This window comes from Brachyhypopomus gauderio, chromosome 21 (genome assembly GCF_052324685.1).
Source record: "Brachyhypopomus gauderio isolate BG-103 chromosome 21, BGAUD_0.2, whole genome shotgun sequence".
Taxonomy (NCBI): Eukaryota; Metazoa; Chordata; class Actinopteri; order Gymnotiformes; family Hypopomidae; genus Brachyhypopomus; species Brachyhypopomus gauderio.
The window spans coordinates 6,671,980-6,693,209 of record NC_135231.1 but is presented as its reverse complement, the minus strand read 5'-3'; the positions used below and the strand labels follow the sequence as shown (position 1 = coordinate 6,693,209).

The 21,230-nt window shown below is 44.5% G+C and overlaps 1 protein-coding gene across 2 annotated transcripts; it reads right to left on the bottom strand.

Moving 5' to 3' along the window:
- Positions 1 to 812: 812 nt before the first annotated feature.
- rbms2b (RNA binding motif, single stranded interacting protein 2b) lies at positions 813 to 19,492 on the bottom strand. Of its 2 annotated transcripts, none has more exons than XM_076984203.1 (14): positions 19,272 to 19,492; positions 14,013 to 14,179; positions 11,087 to 11,145; positions 10,605 to 10,696; positions 8,593 to 8,750; positions 8,383 to 8,462; positions 3,372 to 3,481; positions 3,201 to 3,247; positions 3,007 to 3,100; positions 2,771 to 2,821; positions 2,529 to 2,639; positions 2,339 to 2,419; positions 2,169 to 2,256; positions 813 to 1,610 (listed from the first exon to the last, which is right to left on the bottom strand). In XM_076984203.1, the coding sequence occupies exons 1-13, from the start codon at positions 19,341 to 19,343 to the stop codon at positions 2,176 to 2,178; spliced, it is 1,203 nt and encodes a 400-aa protein (XP_076840318.1). In that variant the 5' UTR covers positions 19,344 to 19,492; the 3' UTR covers positions 813 to 1,610; positions 2,169 to 2,175. The 2 variants fall into 2 exon arrangements, with proteins under 2 accessions (XP_076840318.1, XP_076840317.1); XM_076984202.1 differs by having other exon boundaries at positions 14,013 to 14,182; positions 19,272 to 19,489.
- Positions 19,493 to 21,230: the final 1,738 nt, after the last annotated feature.

Sequence of the window (21,230 nt, the reverse complement as noted above, 5' to 3'; positions counted from 1 at the left end):
CAAAAAAAATCCACATTAGTGTGAACACCAGCTTTACAGACTAGGCGATATTTAGGGCTGGTTGAGAAGTTTTTTCAAATAGGGACACTTCCAGAATAATTACAACCTAGCCTAAACTTGTACGTGGATGCCCAGATACAAGTTGCTTTGTTGGAGTTATCCAAATGGTTGAGTTACTTGAGTGGAGAAAACTGGATAGGATGTATGTTCTAAAACACACTCACCTGCTAGCAAGTATTGAACATCATGTCCGTTCCATCTACTGGCATGAAAAACGAACCACCTACACCGTTGTTGCCTGGTGAGATCTCTTCAGCTCCACGTCAATACGTTGGTGCCGATGTTTCATATTCAGACAGCAGCAGTCCTGTAGTCATGTCTACAGCACGTTTAATTAAATTGTATATCAATTGAACTCTTAAGATAAGGTGACTTAAGTGTCTTTTAAATCGTTCAGTTGTCATAGATTCAACTTTGTGAAATCTTTATATGGTTTAAAGTTAAAAATGAAAAGCGGTGCTGTACTGGTTTTAAAAAAACAGGGTACAAAGATGACCATGAGCCATTTGGCATTTAATAATGTCAGGAAAATTTTCTACAAAATCTGTCAATTTTTTGAAAAAGACTTTAAATTTTAAATTAAAAAAATCTCAAAGACTATGACCTCAATTTTGAGATAAAGCAGCATTTTAGGGACAGAGGCAAAACAGTATTAATGAACTGAGGCTCTGACCTTAATCATAAGTAGCAACTATAAGTAAAGTCAAGTCATGTCACTGCTGGGTGATGTGAACCTTAGTTGGTTGTCAACATTTGTTTTTCTTTTTTTTTTTTTTTTGCAGAGAAACAGATGACCGCTTTACAGTCACTCCCAAGCAGTCTGCTCAGCATTTAAATTCCTTTAAGACCATTCCTTTAATATTTAATAAAAAAATGCAGCAAAACCTTTGCAAAAAAAAAACATCTTTTCTATGTACAAAAAAGTCTACCTCTACAATAGAGTTAAAAAAGCTGTTGAAATATTTTAAAGTGAAACAAAAATAAAAGGGATTTTAAAAACAACGCAATGGCAACACACACGAATAAGATTTCTAAAATGATGTGGAGGTGTCTGAATCATTCTGGTTGTCCAGAGAAATTGAGAAAATAAAGTCATATTTTGGCTGCAGAAAAATAAGTGTTTCTATGTACGAGATTGACTCTGTGTGTGTGTGTGTGTGTGTGTGTGTGTGTGTGTGTGTGTGTGTGTGTGTGTGTGTGAGTGACAGAGTGGGAGACAGAGACAGACAGAGAGAGAGCGAGTACGCATTTGGATGCTTTGCACCGCTCTCCTTTTGAGCTTTTGTAGTCCATAGCATCCTTCATCCTGGGATTTGTTTTTTCTGCTGCCACAGAAGGTTAAGCTTTCCACTGCGTGCTCTTCCCACTCCTGAAAGAATCACCAGTATGTTCAAATGTCCAATTTCCTTTCATCGACAAAGAGACAGGATCCTTTGGTCCTCTTCAGCAATGCCTACTCCTTTGAGGTCCAGAGCAGCACAAAAAGGAGTCTCTGCAGGCAGATGTCCCACAGCAAAGACCCCGTCCGCCGATTCCCCCGCAGAGATCCACTGAGAGAGAGATATAACGAGATATGCAAAGAGGGAGCGATATTGTGACTACACGCTTGAAACACACATTTATTGCAGTCTTAAGATTTTTAAACATTCAATAACCTTTCCATTACACGATGGAAGAAAACCCTCACTGCGTGAATTGGGGATTATGTTGCGGTGAGATTCAGACACCTCTGACATGCTGGCTAAAACCGGCATGTGTTGCATACGCAGTGTCACCGAGAAGCTTTTGAATGGTAGAACGGCTGGAGTGCCAACCTCAGCTGTGTTCGGAGCCTTCACACCATTTAGGGCATTTAGCAGACGCTCTTATCCACAGCCACTTACAAAGTGCTTTGCATCAGTTCACAGAATGACTAGTTGGCACAGAATTCAAGATACCCTTGAGCCAGACTACTACTGAACTACAGGAACCAATGCCACTAGCTAGAAGTGCAAATAAACAAAAGCTCAAACCTAAACGGGAATTAAAAACTGATAGCTAGAATCGCTAATAACCATAGACGGAAAAACGTACAATCTAAAGAACTGGGACACCAATGTCACACCCACCTCCACTTTATTTGCCATGCTGGTAGGTGTAAGCTGCATGCTCCGTGGGCGTCTCTATGGCAACCTGCTGCTGTTGGACGCTGCTCTCCTGCAGATTGTGGGCAGTGTGTTATTCTGTGAGCAGCGGATCCATTTTGAAATGACCTTTCGTGCTGATGATGTGGCCTTACCTCAACAGAGACACCAGCAGGAGGCACTTGGGTGTACTGGGGTATGTAAGACCCCTGCATAGCTGTGTTAGCAGGTATATACTGAAAACACAAGAGAGCAGGGCGGTAATTGTTATTGCAAATACTCCAGGTTTTTCCATCAGACGCCGTGTGTGTGTGTGTTCGTGCCTGTCTGTACGGCGGGACAAACCGTGCCAGTGCTACCCAGGGACAGATGACTGAGCTGCTGGGCGAGAGGCCCCATCATTGCTGCGGGCTGGATGGACAAGGTGTGATCCATCGTGGGTGTTAACACTGCACCCTGTGCTCAGGACACACACACACACACACACATACAAACACACAGAGAGAGTGTGTGTAGCAACAAAAGGAAGGCACACGTGGACCATATATTGGTGATACAGATATAGGTGCTATGATTAAATAACTTACCGTTGGCTGCATGAGGTATGACTGGTGATGCATCCATGATGGGTTGTGCACCTGCGGTACAGGGAAGAATGGGGTTGTTGTTAATGTAGTCCAGATCTGATGAACACGTGCAGGGTAAAGATAGCTGTGAGAGTGAGAGTACCGTCCCTGCATCCGCACACATGCAGCCAGAGCAGCCCGAGGACTGTGAACACTACTGGGGGTACGAACCCCCCCGGTGTGGAGACGGTTCTGACCTGGTACGCAGACACTGGAGAATGCATGTATGGAGAGATGGAGGTCTGCGTGATCATCCTGTTGGGGGTGATGCAGTAGGGGGAGGAGTAGAACCTGAAGGCCCAGACACCATTTTGGACCAGGGGCAAATAATTTAATAGCACCTCACAAACCACACAATAGTAAAATTAACATTTGGAGCTGCCGAACTCACCCGTTCTGTAGGCCAGGAGTGGGGTCATAGGTCAGCGTCATTCCACCCTGTAACGAGAGAGACGGCGAGGGCGGTTCTGTTAGTGGTACACCGATGGATTTGCCACCACAGGGAGGACGCTTTTGCATGAAGTGCATTCGTGAAAAGAAACCCTTCCTTGGAAGATCTTACCATCTCCCCATCTCTGGTCCACAGGCGGCCGTTGTGAAGGTACTTGCCCTGGTTCTGACGCTTCTTCTGACCTCCGTCTGCAAATTTGCACAGCAGCGGTTCTGTAGGCACTAGACAAAGACCCAGTAGGAACATTAGTAGGAGCATTCACAAAAATGATGACAGATAAGGTGTGAAAGATTTTCATCATTTAAATTTGTCAGACAAAGTCTCTAAATGCTTTGTCTGCATTAATGGCTTTTAGAGTGTAAGTCATAATATTCCGAACAATAAGGATTCTATTAAACATTTGACAGTGTCAAATTTATTGAGCAAATTATTTTAAAATATCAAGGCAACAAATGGACAAATATGTGAACCCTTTATCTAATGGAGCTTCTCCTATTGGCTTTAACTGTAAGAGTGTAAGATTTAAGATCAGAAACTGTTTATTATAAATGTTAGTATTTATTTCCAATAAATATTCAAATATTCAAGAATAGTATAATCTTTAAGAGGATGCATAGCTTTAGACAATTTGTCCTAAAATTTTAGAGCTGGTGGCAGTGGGTGTACTTTCATTACTCGTGTTGATTTTCTTAAGCTGACATAACTATGATGGTGGTTAACATGAACATTACAGAGACAAGGGGTGGACACTCTTTCTGCAGTTTGCACTTACAGATGCATTCCCCACTATAATGTTTTTGAAAAATTACAACTAGCATTAGCGTTAATCCAACTAGCTGGGAGGCATGTTGGTTTTTGACGCAACAGATGATTCCCCTGTAGATGTTAATCCAGTTAATGAGGCAGCCGTGAATAACGCAAACTCTCCGGGTGACCAAGGTAATACTACGAGGGTCATGCAGCAGCCGAGCTCTTGCAGTGTGGAGCTCCTGTTGATCACAAAGACGAAGGACGTTGTTCCTGTGGTAAGCAGGACTGGTGCTCACAGGGCTAAGTGGTGATGCTCTACTTTGCACATAATTCTGTTATACTGGAAGCAAAGAAGGCCAAAGTCTTGCAAGACTCTAATGTTTTCATTATCAATTTTGTGGAAAGACAAGGCCCTGAATGTCTTAAAGAGCCACTAGAAATGTATATAGCTTAAGTCACAACTTGTTTCTTAATTTCTTATCGTGAGCATGCCATTGCCTTGGAACTATTTTGGCTCCTTATTGCTGGTCTAGATCTAGTTCTTCAATCCCCTGTCCATAGCATACAAGAGGGCACGTGCAGGGGCCAGTCATCTTCGGTCAGAACTGAGGTACCGTCAGCCACGCTGCTGACAAAGTAAAGTATGTCTCCTGAGTTCTTCAAAGTGTCGAAAGAACTTTCTGTGGAGCTGAAAGTCCTTGGACTAGAATTTAAACAGGTAAAGCAACACTGTGATAGCTCGTCACTGATGTGTACACAGAGAGGCATTTTTATATAGGACGAAGAGAGGTATGGAAAAGCATCATCATTTTCCCCATCAATTTTCAGACTGTTATGGCTGCTCTGACTACCAGGAACAACATGATCCAAGACACCAGGGATATTCCCCAACCAGCCCCTATTTCCTTCAACGCACACCAGTTATTGTAACTTTTCCTGAACATGTTGTTTTGAGCCAGAGGCTACAGCCTGATGCAAAGAATCTGGATCATGTCCAATGGCCAACACCCAGAACCACCACGGAGGTGCGCACATCTGCACGGTTGTACTCGCAGATGCTTTGACAGGATATATTCCCTGTTGCAGAATCCTGTGTCGTGTCTGTCCTTCTTGGATGCCCTACAGAACTACATACCTTCTGCGCTTGTTAAAATTCAAGAGCAAAAAGAGTGCTATGACTTAAAAACAGCCCACATTCGTCCATGAACTCTGGGCCATTGTTTGGTCCGTGAGACAAACTCCCTTGCTAGTACCACCTTCATGATCGTCACAGACAATAAAGCTTTTGTTGAATCTCTGTAAAATCAACAGTCAATCAACTCAACTCGTAGATTGGGCCAGTGGATACTGGAACTGAGTGTATAGGACTACACAATCATTTACAAATAAGGCAAGTAACTTTTCTCATTTATATGCGCCCATCGCTGCCATGAGGGAGGGGGAGCTGCCTGTTCTCTCTCTCAGAACGACACGGCCCTCGCTGTGCTCTGCAACAGCTGCACTGACTCAGTCTTGTTTGGAGGAAACGCTATAAAAAAGATTTGGGGGGAAAAAAAGAGGCAAGAAACACGCTAATGCAGACACCATGTCTAAAGCGGCTAGCCCTCAAAAAGAAGCGCATGCCGTTTAGTGCGTTTTACACACCCCATCTACTGGTGAGAAGAGGGATGACGGGCAGGTTCCCTGATATCTGCCCAGCTGTGCTCGCTCATTTACACTCAGAAATAGCAGGACCACCAGGAGGCTGATGATGCTCTCTGGACAGTTAGAGCTTGGGTGAAGCAGGACAGACACTGGCCGCATTGGGGGACTTTAAAGTATTTGCCTGCTGCTGTGAGAACACACTGCCGTTAATTCCTCAAACTGTCTATTCAAAATGGAGGATTACACACTTAACATTCAAATACGTCTTTATTACGTTGTTCTCCCTGGCGAGCATATAGCTACTACAGTGAAAGCCCTGCATGGTAATGGGTTTTGGGAACATTTGGGGCACACTGAGGCACACTGTGAAATCTGCTGTTGGCCATATATGCCTCATGACATACACAAGTTTGGCTCTAAATGTCTACCACGTGAAACTCTGGGATCTCCAACTCCACTGAACATACACACATCGCATCTGTGCTACCACGCTACACTGCCTTTCCAAAGAATTACAGCTAACATCACAGAGCTGCCAATCACATCTATGGGAAGTTGAAGTTGATCACATGCTATGCTCATCTGTTTTTGAAAGATCAATGTGTCAATGTGTGTTTTTGAGTAACACTTCCGGCACCACAGCGTTCCCTAATCAATTCACACTGACCATGGCAAGTAGTTTGAGTTGGGTTTGATGAAACAGCTGTGTGGCCTGCTAGGAGCTGAGGAGACCTGTATGCGCTGCACAACACCCAGTCATTTCACGTCAGTGTACAACGTCCATTGTATGGTCGAGTAACCTAATAGGACAGTGAAAGACCAACTAGCTAGGTACATGTCTGGGACTAGCGGTGACGAGTGTGTGCCCCAGGTTCAACTTGCTTAGAACTCCAGAATCCATTCAAGAACAGGGGTTTCTCACTTCTCTCTGGCACAAGGGACGTAGCCGTTGACCTGCCGGTTGATATCTTGTTGAATTGTGGCTCAGCGTTCGACATCTACCACTGGTACACCTGCAGCACACTCAAATGACATCACTGTATGGTTTTCACAGCCGCAGCTGCTCTGCTACGACCAAATGGCATCAGAAGCTCCACTATGACAAACAGGTTGTGGTCCATGAGCTCAAGGTAGGATATCTGCTACTGTCTGAGCACCCAGAACAGAGAAAGAACAAACCGGTTGTCATTCAGATGGATAAGGACAGCAACTTGGCTGTCACGTATGAGATGACTGATCCTGAGGAGAAGCATTCTAGATGGTGGATGGAACACCACAATCTCTGCAAAGCCTACAGTGAAATGTTTTGTGTGGGCCAGTAAAACTGCGAGGGCTAGCATTGCTCCTGGGCCAGTCTACCCATAATGCATTATCAGCTCTTCCTTTTTGCTCTTCAACACCTACATACATGCCTACTAAGACTTGTGCAGCACGCATGTGCAGAGGTGTGTAGACCTTCCCAGATTAATTATCTTCCCTGGGTCCCACACAGAGCCCCAGTCTTATATCTCTGGCTAGTCCTACTCCTCTTTCTACAATATTCAACAACATTCCAAAACTTTCGTAAATAAAAACAAAATGACGAAGGAACAGTGATTCTAACTTTTTTGCTAATTAGATTTTTTAAATTGTTTATTGCTTGTTTATTAATCATTCACATATTGTGTTATCTGTAATATAAGCGGATTTATATTCTTATAGAATTTGTTCGACAATTTTAGCGTCGTACCTTTTATTACTTACTTCCTACACACTGATTTTCCAAGGTGGGCTTGTAACAGGACATACTTGAGAGAGAAATGTGTGTTTAAGAAGAGTTTCTGTTCTTGTTTGTTGTACTGTCCACAGTCATTTGATAGGATAAATAATCCTTCAGATTAAAGAAGTTCAATCTTACTCATGTAAACTCGAACTTCATACAGTGAGTTATACACCAAAAATATTTTTACTACTGTATTTCTTCTGCTTGATTTATTCCTATATTTTGGAGTACCATCACGTTGTATGACCCAGCCTCTTTTGAATTTTAAATCATACACAGTTCCCCAGATAATGCTGCCAAGGGCTTTTCTGACGGAACCTGCAATTCATTGGTTCCTCAGTGACGGCAAGTTGTCTAGGCCCTCAGGCGGCAACGGAGTGCCACACTACTGAACCCCCTCCACCTTTCGCTTAGGACGTTCTCATGTTAGCACGCAAGATGGTGTATATTTACCAGAAGGTTTCGTCTCTTCTGTCCACACAACAATGTTCGAGTGCAAGAGAGCAGGGGAACATCACTGGAGATGGAGGACTGATTCTTCCTCTGTGGTAACCTCTCATGAACATCACTCTTACCTCTCTTATGGTACGCTCAAAAACAGTGTAAAGGCCTGAGAAACCTGGACCTCTTTGCTTAGGCTACTGCCCCCGCGACCCGGACCCGGATAAGCAGAGGACAATGTATGTATGGATAGATGGATGGATGGATGGATGGATGGATGGATGGAAGTATAATAGTCCTGCTGGTCCATTTCTGTCACATTGAGCTTCTGCATGCATCTATGAAGGGCCACTCTTAAGGAGAGCTAAATATCGATGTTCACTTCTCTCCATCGCCAATATTTAAAATGTTTCAGAACTTAGATTTTGTTAATGCATTATCATGGCTGAGATGAAGATCCAGTCACATTTCAGACGCCATTCATTTGCAAATGTGTAGAATTTTAAAGGGTTCTGAGTGGTGTACCTGCCACTCCAGGCGGAGTCTTGATGTATTTGCCATTGAAATGCTGAATGACAGCCTCACACTTCTCTGTTGACTCCATCCTGTCAGAAATGTCAGACATGTCAAATACTGACACACTGGTCCAGATCATTAATGCGAGGCGTGGTTTTATTTCAGAGGTTTCGTTTTTTTTCCTCCGCTGGAGGGAGTTCTCGGGCCGGCGGGCCGTACCTGGCGAAGCCCACGCCCCGGCTGGTTCCGTTGGCGTCACGCAGGATGCGTGTGGAGATGACCTGACTGAAAGGCTTCAGCATGACCTCCAGTTCCTGCTCGTCCATGCTCAGGGGCAGGTTGGAGATGTAGAGGTTGGTAGGGTCCTGTTCCTGTTGCTGCAGAGAGAGAGAGAGAGAGAGAGAGAGAGAGAGAGAGAGAGAGAGAGAGAGAGAGCGATAGAATGGATGTTCACTTCCGCTCCTCATGAGGTTTAGCCGTGAAGGCGGCTCGGCTCGCGCCCGTTGCGAACGGCGCGACGGTTCTGCCCGACAGCTGCAGGCTTGCGAAACGTCCTGTGCCACTGTGGTAGTCTGATCTCTGAGCTCTCTGACAGGACTACAGAGTGAGACAGGGAGTCCCCACTCCAGCACCCACACTCTCCTCAAGTGAAGAAAAGACAACAAACACACCCAACAAAGGCGCCAGAATGGGTGTGTATTAAATTTTTTTTTTTTCATGGCAGCCTTAATGGAAGTCCAAATCATTATATGGTGATGTATAGCTTAAGAAGCTATTTATTTTCCATGGTAAAATGTGTCAAAATAACTGGCTTAAAGATGTTCAAGTTGTCAACTTATTACAATATACAGATCCTAATTAGTCCCATGTCCTGCGGTATGACAGCCTACAGCATAAAATTTATATAGTAGTGTAAGGACAGTAACTGCAAGGTTGGGGTTTGTATGCCCTGAGCCAATTACCCATATCTTCATATTATACTGTAGCAGGAGCTCTATTCCTACTGACATTTGGCCAGATGAATTTCCAAAGCTTTAGGTTATGCCATGGTATTTAAATTCATTCTGTCATCATTCCAGCAATCATGGTGTCACGTGCTGAAAACAAATTCAAAGGATCATAAAGACGAACTGGAGATAACGAACCTGCAATTCACCCCGTAGCCATTTTGCATATTCATCAGTGCAGATGAGATTAAATATCTGCAAATCCATTACCACTTCATCTCCATGTCATGAATAATGCATGCATAATTGCAGTGACCTGCAGTGAAGGTGATTTTTCGTACTGATCTCATCACTTGAGCACTCTCACACGCGTTAAATAAGTGTAGGAAACGCCTACAGCAGCCTCCATATAAACAGAGGAGCTTCTAAATAGGTCATGCCACTAAAAGTCAGATCTGGCTGTAATTAAGCCTGGAGTGGAGGGAAAGCAATCGGGCTTCATGTTCTGGTGTGAACGAGAGGGGTAAAACTACACTTACAGGCTGGTCTGAGATCAGGTGTCCTTCACACAGTAACCTTACACGGGAAATAAAAAAAGACGCCCTTGATGTCTGTAAAGCGCTGGTAAAAGCAGGGGTGACGAAGCGCGGCTGTGTGCCTGGCCCGGGGCCTTTGGACTGGGCCGGCAGTGCAGCAGGCCAGAACCTTCGCCTGCCGAGCTGCTCAGACACTGACTCAGCTAAGAGCGAGGAAGAGGAGAGAGAGAGAGAGGGGGCAGGAGAGAGGCCGCGAGACAGCGCTGGCGAGACGGAGAGGAGACGTGCGAGAGTGAAACACACAGGCTCTTTGTGCGAGTGTGGGTGAAGGACTCTCCAGCTCTCCCAAGTCATTCCTGGGGGAGGTGGGCTCGGTGCTGGGCTGGAGGCTGATGGGGACCGTGACGTTACCTCCACGCTCCAGCACCCACACACGCAGGCCACCCCCCCCCCCCCCCCCCCCCCTCGAGAGTGTGTCACCGCCCACACCCCCACGCCCTCCTATTCAGCCTGCCTGCTTCAGCCACTATTTTAGGTAAAGAATAACTGTTTCTCGTGTGTTTATCAGTTCCCAAGACAGTCCAAAGACTAAACAGTCATGTCATGTTCGAATGTTAAAACAAAAGGAGTCTATTCAAAGCCCACACGTTTCCAGAAGTTTCTACCAGTACCCCCTTCCACGGCAGTGCAGGGGTGTGATGGCAGCAGAGGCTTCATGGACGCCACACACAGGGTCGCGACCTCTCACCTTTGCCATCTGAGCTTGAACTCCACTGGCTTTCAACGCCATCACAGCCTTTTGCGCAGATGCTGGACTGTCAAAGTCCACAAAGCCATAGCCTACAGATGAATATTCACAAAGACACAAGAGGGTTATATATCTGATATGTACCCAACAACTTAGATCTTTACTTTACTCTCAACTTAGATCTTAATTCTTTACTTTTTTTTACATTTATCTTTAGCTGTAAGAAGTCTTCATTTACATTATTTAAGAAAGCAGCATACATCAGCATGACAGAAAACTCCTAATGTTGACTACAAACTGTGCCACATATAGACACAGAGTCATGTTTGACCAAGTCTCCAAACACACGGACACAATCGCAGGCCCGAGCCAGCAGATATGCCTGTTCCAGTGCTGTTACATCACGCGCACCTGCTGCAGATCAAACGGACCGATCTCTCTGAAGAGCCCACGCACACATGAAAGACCCAGTGACCTCTTACCTTTGCACTTGTTGGTGGTCTTGTCCAGGATGGCCTTGGTGGACACGATCTTTCCATATCTAAGCAAAAGCCCAAAAGACATCTGTGTCCTGCTCAGTGCTTTCACAAGAACACACAAGGAATGCATGTGTACAGTCTCCTGGGTTAGACGCGGAGCAGCTGTAGTCGGTGGTAATGTCACAGTAAGAGCAGAACGCTGTAAACCCGCTCCCCGAATAAGCGGCGTGCGGCCATAAATCTGGACCGAGGTATCGGCAGACGGCCGCTCATCCACGGAACACCAGCCCGGCGTCCCAGCATCCTTTGTGTGAGGTGCGTACTGTGGCCGTGGTAATGCAGCAAGTGTGTGGCTTTGAAAGAATGGGTGCCATTGTGTGTGCACAGCTTGGCATATCTAGAAGGAAGCCAGCGCCGTGTGGGTACTGAGATATAAGAGATATACAGTCTGGGCTCTGCATGCGTGTCTGCTAAATAGATGCAGGGCTCAAGCTCCCTGGGGAATGGAGAAAGAGGGAGGATGGGAAAGAGACAGACAGAAAGAGGGAGGATGGGGGGGCAGAGAGAGAAAGAGAGAGAAAAGGGGAGGGAGGCCTCCTTTCTCCTGGCATGTGCTTGCAGTGTAACCTGAGAGTTCTCCTTGTCTGCCCTGTGCTGCACTGGATGGGCTCCACAATTCTTACAGCCTCCCTCTGCTGGGTCCTAATGCCCACCGGCACAGCACCACTGACAAACATTCAGCATAGTGCAAGTCGTGCTTTAGAGGACTTTTCACAAGCAACAATTGTGAAAACCAACAATAAAAAAAAAAACAACATTAGCACTTTCAGTCCGTTAATCTAATATTCTTTGTGCTGTAAACACTGTTGACAACGCCTTGATCACAGTCATTAGATCAGTCACAGCACGTTACAGAAAGAGCACTTTAGGTCCTGAATTCAGTTCAACAATTGACTCATGGAATACCTGTGGTATACTGGCATATATCTGCATTAGCTCTGATCTGACGCATGGCTCCTGGTTTTATGTTGCGTTTCTAAACTCATTCCCTCCTATACACTTCAGCGGGAGGAATGCAGTGTGCATGGGGCATGTGTGAGCGTGGCTGAGGTCATGGTGAACCAGGGGCCAAGGGACGGCCCGCCAGGCCTGGGGTGTATGGGCAGGGCCTGAGTGTTATGTCACCATGGGGAATTGGCACTCATGTTGACAGGGTTTGGGGGGGGGGGGGAGTGCACAGAGTTGTGTGAGCCATTGCATTCTATGGATCACGTTTTGTGATCTTGATGTACAATTTTTTGAGGAATAAAACAGAATGTTGTCAAATCTCCTTTGTTTACCGTACAAGTAATTAACCAACTGCTGCTGTATCCTCAAATACACCTGATGTACATACAGCTCTCTGCCTCCCTTACTCTCACTTCAACCTCCACCACCATCCTTCCCTCTCTCAATCCCCCTCTCTTCCCTACTCACTCTTCCTCCGACTCTCCTCCCACTCCCTCTTTCTGTTTCACTCTCTCTCCCTCTCCTTCTCTCCCTCCCACCCTCCCTCTTCTTCTCTCCCTCCCTCCCTTTCTCTACCTCCCTCCCTCCCTCTCTTTACCTCCCTCTCTCCTTCTCTCCCTCCCTCCCTTTCTCTACCTCCCTCCCTCCCTCTTTACCTCCCTCTCTCCCTCCCTCTCTCCTTCTCTCTCTCCCTCCCTCTCTCTACCTCCCTCCCTTCCTCCCCTCCCTCTCTCTCTCCCTCCCTCCCAGCTGTTGCGCTTGTTTGCTTTTCTCTTTCCCCCTGGGTTTGGTGTTTCCTGTAGGGCCAGGCAGCCTCATCCAAGCCATTCCAGGCTGTTGCAAACGAGTGAGAGGGCCTCTCTCTCCACCTTTCACTTCTCTCTCTAGCTCTGCCTCTCAACACATTGTTGCCTCTCAAATTCAACCCATTTTAACCTTTGCCAATAAAAAATCTGAGGCAATTAAAACCAAATAGTCTCTTCTCTTCTCTTCTCTTCTCTCTTCTATAGTAATAATATCAGCATCTTCTGGAACTGCTCACTAAAATCTACAAAAGAATTGGACGGTTCCTTTAATACACCAGCTTCTGATGAACATTTTCAACATAAATACAGCTTCCCAGGGTCCTGAGTGAAACCTTTGTCATTACAAAGGGGCACATCATGTGGTTGGCTATGTAAGACAAGAAGGATGCCATGTATATGGCTATATAATCATAAATGATATTTGAATATCTATTAAATGTATGGCTATAATACTCTGATGAAGGGAATTCTTAAGGGTTCCTGGGCTGGGAAAGAAACTGCAGGGGGTTGTTGTCAGACCCCTCCCTCGGTTTCTCTCCATAAAAGGAATCAAGGCATAGGGAGGGGGATAAAGGGAGGTTTAGGGGAGGCGCAATCAAGGGGGAGGCAGAGGGAGGTTTAGGGGAGGCGCAGTCATGCCTACTTGTTGGAAGGGCTTAGGGCTGCCAAGCAAAAAGAGCTTTGTTTGAAACCCAAACCCCTGTTGACTTTAACACAAGTTACTGCATGCTATAGCCTTTCGTTCCACAACGGAGTCGTCCCAGCTAAAGGCCTCGTTGGCGTGACGGAGCCTCTGAATTTAAAAACACACAATTCGTCTGAAAACCAACAAGGCGCCAACATAAACTTTATATTAATGAAATTAAGACGGTCACACTCGTAGAGAAAGGGCCACCACTTTGGACGGACCTCCTAAAGGTACGTTTCTTTCCCATGTGAGCAGATTGAGGTTAGGATGCCCTGAGTCAGAACCCACCACAGTAAAGGTAGATTCTACCACTGGAAGTGATAAAATCTTTGTTCTGTTTGCAGTGCTCTTTACCACCAACTTGTCAAATTACATCATATAGCTTAAATAAAACATTTACTGTATCTTAAATCATCATGACACTCACGGCTGACAAAGTTTAACCAAGTCTTGGTCTGTGGTCCCTGGGTGGAGTCCACGGATGTAGAGGTTGGTCTTGCTTAGCTGGTCACCTCCACTGCTGCTCCCATTGCTGCTGCTGGCAGTGGTGTTGGGACTGGGTGGTGCCATCTGTTGGGTGGAGGACACATACGCCTGCTAAAAAAGATCACAACAGACCGTATTAGAGACTCAAGATCAGGAGAATTCAGTGCTGTAAAAAACATACACTAACCGTACATAAAGAGTTATGGGTTCACTCTAATAGATTTCCATGTAAACAATTCACAAGTTTCAGTAAAATACTAGAAACCTTAAAAAAAAAACAATCTGACCCCAGATTGTATAAAAATATACTTCTATAATTCCAAATCACCTGCCTTCCCAAACACCTTAGATGGGTTTCTGATTCTAATCTTAAGATGAAGGAAGGACCAGTATACTCAAAGCTCTCCTGACTGTTCTCATGTGTATGACTGGCAGGAGCCTGGGTCTCCCCCCTCTCTTTGGCAAGGATCTGCTTACTGTTCTAATTAACTCCTCATCAGTCACAGGAGCAGACAGGGATGGAGTATTTCATTAGACAGCCCTGAGAAATTTAGACCACAGACAGGGAACAATAGGGCAGTTTAACGAAGGCCTCAGACCCACGGGCCTCAGAACCACAGGTTTTTGTCACAGGGATTTGAAATCGGGGAGGCGCACTTCGAGGGGATAACTGGCGTTATGTTTGAGTCAAGAACCGGACACATTTATGAGGGGAGAAGGGTAGCTCTAGCATGTCGGGTGTCTTCTCTCAAAGTCGTATCATTGCCTCCTCAAAGTAGTGAAAGGGTGAAGGTGAGAAAGTGTGAACTGAAAACGAAAGAGCACAGAAACATCACCTCCAACACGTTTCCTAGTTTTCGTGGTGTGATCTCAACTGCCTAAGTTTCGATTTCAAATGTTCCTCACTTTCATGTTTGGCTCTGGCTTACATGATTATTAATTTGCCCCCTGATGCAATCATATCAATTTTAGCAGAAACTGAACCAGACATTTACGTCCGTTTCTGTGGACTCTGAAAACCCACTTAAAATAGCCTCTACCATTGTCTCTCATTCCAAACATTTGGTTGTTGCTGTCCTTTGTTTTCAAACTGGGAACCATCATTTAAAAAAGAAATAATTATATTTGAAAAATTATTCAGAAATCATTCCAATTCGTAGAAGCTTTATTCCCATTTAGGTACTAAAGCTCTAGACATTGGAATATAGTCAAGTTCTTCATACAATACTCATCTACTTCTTTCTCCACTCCTCTATGAAAGCTTGTCAAATTGGGGTCTGAGCTTGTTAGCCTCCAGCGCTAATCCCTCTCATGTGCTGGGAAGGTACTGTCTCATTAGGAATTCTAGAATCAGCTCGCTTTGCCTCAGCATAAGAAAATGTGATGACTGAAACGCACCTCCCCACCCACCCATCTGTCCAACTCAAGGTGAGCTGCAACTCGACTCCATCATGCAAAACCATCTAATAAGCCTAATAAGAACATAAGCTACTTTGACAGTGCACGCTGTATGTTATCGTTATACTGCAATCTTATCCCACGTTCTGGTATTTTCTCTCCCCTTGAAAATTGAATCATTTTCTGAAGTAAATGTGAGCACTTTGGATTAGCACTTAGGCCCTCAGACCTGAGCCCTTGTCCAACTCTACCCAAGGGCATTCTATTCATGCTCTTCCTGTTTGTCCTTAGAAATTTTATTCTGAAATTCTCAACACGAGTCTCATTGTGTCCAAATATTGCTCAGAGTTCAGAGCCATACTATATCCAAGATTTATACCCACGTTCTCAGACGGCGTAGCAGTCCGTCAGCCTCTGATGCCAGTCGACAAAAAAACAAATCAATATAAATACGCTACATTTTTTCCACAACACCTTGGCCTCTACCTGACTCAGTTAAAGAACCTCTCCACGGCAACAAACGTGTGTGAGGTTTCTGCAGCCACTTCTGAATCGGCCGTGGTATGATAACAACAGTGTTGTATGACTGTCTTCTTTTCATTCTTGCTTACTGAGGTTCTGAAGAAGGGTACCCAATCTCCTCAGGTCCTGAGCTCTCTACAGCTCCAGAACCAGAACTACACATCAACTAGGACAGTACCAGGTTCAACCTTTAACTGGAAAAACATTAAAGGATAACTGTGTTATATTTATTGAATTAGTCGATAATTACAAATTACACAACTTTTTACGATCGTTTCAGTAAAGCAAAACATACTGCTGCAATGTAGTCGGCTTAAACAAAGTCCAGTCAGTAGTGTGACTGTTGAAGCCTTCAAAGACCTTCATGGATATACTTTTCAAAATAACTGATTATTCACATCATGGTTTGAGCTGTTAAATAACGGCACTGGTTAAAAACTAGTGAAGTCAAAGAGCAAATGTCACAAGAGTGAGTTTTGCTGTGTGAGATGAGTTATAAGAGAGTGAGTGAAAATGTCTGAAGCAACAATTAGTGTGGATATACGATGAGCTGCAGACAGCGTTATTTATAGGACGTGCTACAGTCTACAGATTCTTATTGAAATGCTTGACATCTTTGAATGCTGATCCCCATTAAAACAACTTGTATGTACAGAATAATGCTGCAGCGCAAGACTATTGATGATGATGATGATAATGATGAATGCACTGATTGTGCAAAAGGCCTGAGGAGATGGTAAATAGACTAAAATGCCTCACACCATCTTATGAATTGATTTCCCACTCAGAAATGGGCACGAACCAATATCACGCAAAAAACAAACTGAGAAACCGGAAGTAGCCATGACATGTCTCAATAGTCCGAACAAACTAGACCATATTCCATGTCTTATACGATGAAACATGCTGAGATTAACAACACAGAAATAAAGTGTTAAAAGAAGACAAGAGTGATGACGGGGAAGAAAAAAAAATCACTGAATCCCTTCAAGTAGATAAAGTCTCCCCCCCCCCCCCCCCCCCCCCCTCCCCAGTTTTGGTAAAATGTACAGACGGTTACGCTGTGCTGCTGATTTCTAGACCTCCCTCTCCCCGTGTGACTTACTCACTTATCAAGCTGTCATGCCTGTCAAACATCTTCCAAAAGGAGAGAAAAGAAAGAAACTGTGTTTGCGGCTGCCGACACCTCCAGATATAAATGCCCTGTCTGAGTTGGGAATTCCAAGAATTCCTAATCATTAATCTGAGCGATCAACATCCCTACTAAGTGTGCAGTATGGATCAGGCCACATTTCAGATCCCGATTCCAAGCACTCTGGCACTGATGTGTTCTGTACACAGTCGAGGAGTGTATCCTTTGTCCCCTGCCCAGGAGGACGCGTGTTTTCTGTTCCTGTAACAACAATACGTGTCCCTTTAATGACTGAGAATTCCATGTTCCTCTCTGGGTATCTTTATAATTGGATTAGCTGAGAGCAGTCACACTGTCTTCAGTAAAATGTGGATTTGGAGAAGACATTGTTAATGTAGCAGGATGATGAGTTGGCTGTTTATTCAGTGACAGTTTCCAACCATTTTTTCCCCTTGGGGTGTTATTTGTGGCTTTTTAGCAAAGTGTCAGGACATTCCTACAACAACCTCACTGGATCCTCACCACAATTTAAGGCAGATGAATTGGGCTGACCACGTAGGACAATATACATTTTAACAATAATTTGGCAGTTTGTTTCCTCTCACCATAAATTTCATACCAGCACAGCTAGGAATGTCTTGTGTGAGAATAACTAGTCCAGTTGTCACCATCCATAGAGTTAATGGCACTATATCTCACAGTTATAGTTGCACAGATGCTGCAAACACCATAACAGTTAATGTTCTCTGAGCTATACCTGAAGCACGTCTCCCAGCTAAGCTCAGTGATGGAGGCTCTCTTAGGTTTTGCTTCTCAAACATCTGCAAATTCATGTTGTGAGAGTTGCGCAGTGTGATTATTCATGTTAATGTCCATCTGTCCGTCCTCAGGGTTCCTTGCTGGGAACTACATCGGCGAGATGTGAATCTAGCAGCTTCATGAGGTCAATCATCTCTGTTAGTGCCTCAGATTGTTAATATTGTTGATGTAAATGCCTGAAGCTGCATCTGCAAAAAAAATTGTCCTTTCTGCAGGTCCACTACTGTATATCAAAACCATCACTCAAACTCATCCCACACTTCATCCCATAAATGATGAAATCATACACAGGACCACAGGTTCTGAATCCTAGATTGATCACATAGTTGGTTTGCTGTCATCAGCTGCGATGATGACCTTGCTGGGGCGTCCACCGCTGCTCTAATATTGCAGGATCTTATTTTACACACAACTTCCGTAAAACCTGCTCTGTAATACAGCCTAGAGTCACACTTTAAATCTTTAAATCTGAAAATGTACAATTGACGCCCCCTTCCAATCACAAAATGAGTATTGTCGAAATCGCTTGTGACAGGGTTTATACACAACTTCCTTCATATGCACAGTGATGCAATATTATCTTAAAGAAAAAGGTTAAGAAAACATTAAACAACCCTTGTTTACGTCCTACATCCTGACCGCATTAACGTGGGAGTTGTAGCCTTTCAAAGACTACATGGTGTTGGTATCGTCCAGTGGTTGTTCCAGTTCCAGTGGTATTTTTAAGCCTTCTGTAACTGGATTAAACGTAAACAGGACATTGTTTGTCACAGCCGAATTTAGGATTTTCTATCATGCATCCAATTTGCTAGCAAATGTTTCCCGTCATCGTAGTAAGATTTTAGGGGTGGGGCGAATGTCTCAAACTTGGTTAAACTAATTCTACTTTCCCCGAAATCCATTTCTTGGAAAATGCAAAATAATACCTCATTGTATTCAGTTGAATAAAGACACTGGCTTTGATGTTATACGATTTCCTTTAAACAAGCCCATCACAGTTAGCCACCAACATTACAGTTTGCAAGTTAAACCCGTCCTGTGCCTTCTTTAAACAGCCCAGTAAATAACCACCGTCCGGACCACCGCGTCCCAGTTTGGACGCATTCGCGGCCATCCGAGCCCGTTCCCACTCCGGAGAGGTACAGTACGCGATCCGGCGTGAAGCCACGGACACACACACACTTCATTTTCCTGTACGCTTCACTTTCAAGGACACTGCAGCTCACACACACTCATCCAATTCCACAGCCTCAAGTAAAAACCCAGATCGGTTATCGCTTCTACTTCAAATCGGCCGACGCATGTTTAAAAAAAAACGCATCGCGTTACCTTTTTACTGGTTCTGTTGGTATAGCCGTTATAGGGGTTGATTCCTGTCCTTGGCGGCACCGAGAGCAGCATTTTTCCAACACTATGTCCGGAGCGGCCAGTGCAGCCAGATCAGCCCGTGACGTCAGCTGGGGAAATTCAGGCTGGGATGTGGGGATGTGCGGCGCGCGCCCACAGCCGCATCCCTTATTAGGGGAGTGGAGGCACTGTGGAGGAGACGGTGTTGTGTCGTTATCTGCTGTTGACTCTGTTTAAGACAATATAGGAGCAGCCCTGGAAATATGCATGGGCTGGTTTGACGTCGGTTTACGGTAATGTTCCTGCATAATGGGAAATCGCTTTTATTTCATGCCTGATCACTTAATCTTCGTCGCTGTTTGAAAACGGCACACGTTAACGCAAAATGGCATACACGTGAATGTGTGCAGTTTCCTCCAGCCATGGGTGAGGTTTATAGGCCTACAATACAGAGTCATTGTATTATTTTTTGTTACATACCCATAGACACAAATCCAACAGCGAAACGTTGCTTTTGGGAATTATTTTGGGAGTAAAACTCATTCACACCTGGCATGAACTGTGGGGTTAAGGACCTGCCCCGGGCCATCTGCCAACAGGCCGACGTCCTGGCCACAGAGCGGCTCTGGATCATGAGTCAGCCGGGTACAGGAAGCTCCAAACCGCTAGCTCGCCTCCCCACGGCCAGCGATGGCGACAAGCGCTCCATCAGAACTGCAGCGTAGCCTTCAGTGGGAGGAACAGTCGCTCATGGTTCGAATTCCTTTATTAGTTAACTGCAGATGTCTGCAAGAACTCCTCCCCGCCAGGCCCGCTCCGCGCACAGTTCCCTGTCAATTAAAAAAGACCATATTTGTAAGTCTGTTCTTGGTGAATTGCTGGGACACATGTAGAGGAAAGTTATAACTTATCAAAGTAGAAAAGATCAAACAGTTAGGATTAGCGGATCACCCTGATTATAAATTAGATATAAGATCTGTCACTTTCATATTTCAGGGCATGATATATGTATGTTACGTGTAGGCCATGGTATTTTTTTATTTATGTAATAATTGATCAAAGAGTACCTAATATATAATATATAATAATAATAATAATTATATATATATATATACAACCCCCCAAAGAGGTTCAGAGAGGTGCCGCTCCAGACTGCAGGGTGGGGGGATGTGGGCGGGGCTACACGAGGCAGTGGGAGGTGAACATTCTGTTTGTGCATGCCTCGAATTCCTCAGGTGTTGTCAGCATGGCCACTGCAGTAATTACCTCTGTGTGAAAACATGCACTACACTGTCTTACCCACCTGCTGCTATGCACACTGCATTCTATTGTGTGGCACTAGGGATGTAACACTTTTTACACCACATGGTCACGAATTATGATGCTGTGGTCACACTAGCAGAACTGTTTAGGTTTAACTCTTAGTTCCCACATTCTTGGTGGCTGTAAGATACAAACTTATAATATTATAAACTTATAATAATATTAGAAGATTAATTTAGCTGTGAAGCATTAAAATGTACAGGCTCTGGAAAAAAAACTAAATGAGTAACAAACAGCTACAGATTAAGAATTTTCTGAGCTACTTTTATTAAAGTTTTTATTAAATTAAATTAAATTAAATTAAATTTAAAATTTATTAAATAAATTTTATTAAAGTTTTTATTAAAGTGCTATTCTATCATATATTAACTTCCTCATTGTTGTATAGAGAGTAAGCTTGTCAGTTACATTAAGTATAGATCATTCCTAAAGGACTGCATGTCAGTAATTGTATGTCATCATCTTAAGGACCTTTACTGAGTGTGGCTGCATCTCCAGCTTCAGTGTATTACAGGGCAGGAGAAACATGGTTCATTCTTGTGTGGGTTCTGGACCGGAGGAAGGAGGTGGTCAGTGAGATCTGCAGGGCTGGCCCGAGGTCCTGCATCCCGCACTTAT

Bases quoted from the DNA above. Each gene is read 5' to 3' on its own strand.
- rbms2b (XM_076984202.1), bottom strand. From the start codon at position 19,343: ATGCTGCTCTCGGTGCCGCCAAGGACAGGAATCAACCCCTATAACGGC. The intron at 14,183-19,271 runs GTAACGCGATGC...GATCTTTTTTAG, and splicing joins CCAACAGAACCAGTAAAAAG to CAGGCGTATGTGTCCTCCAC. The intron at 11,146-14,012 runs GTGAGTGTCATG...GCTTTTGCTTAG, and splicing joins TTGGTTAAACTTTGTCAGCC to ATATGGAAAGATCGTGTCCA.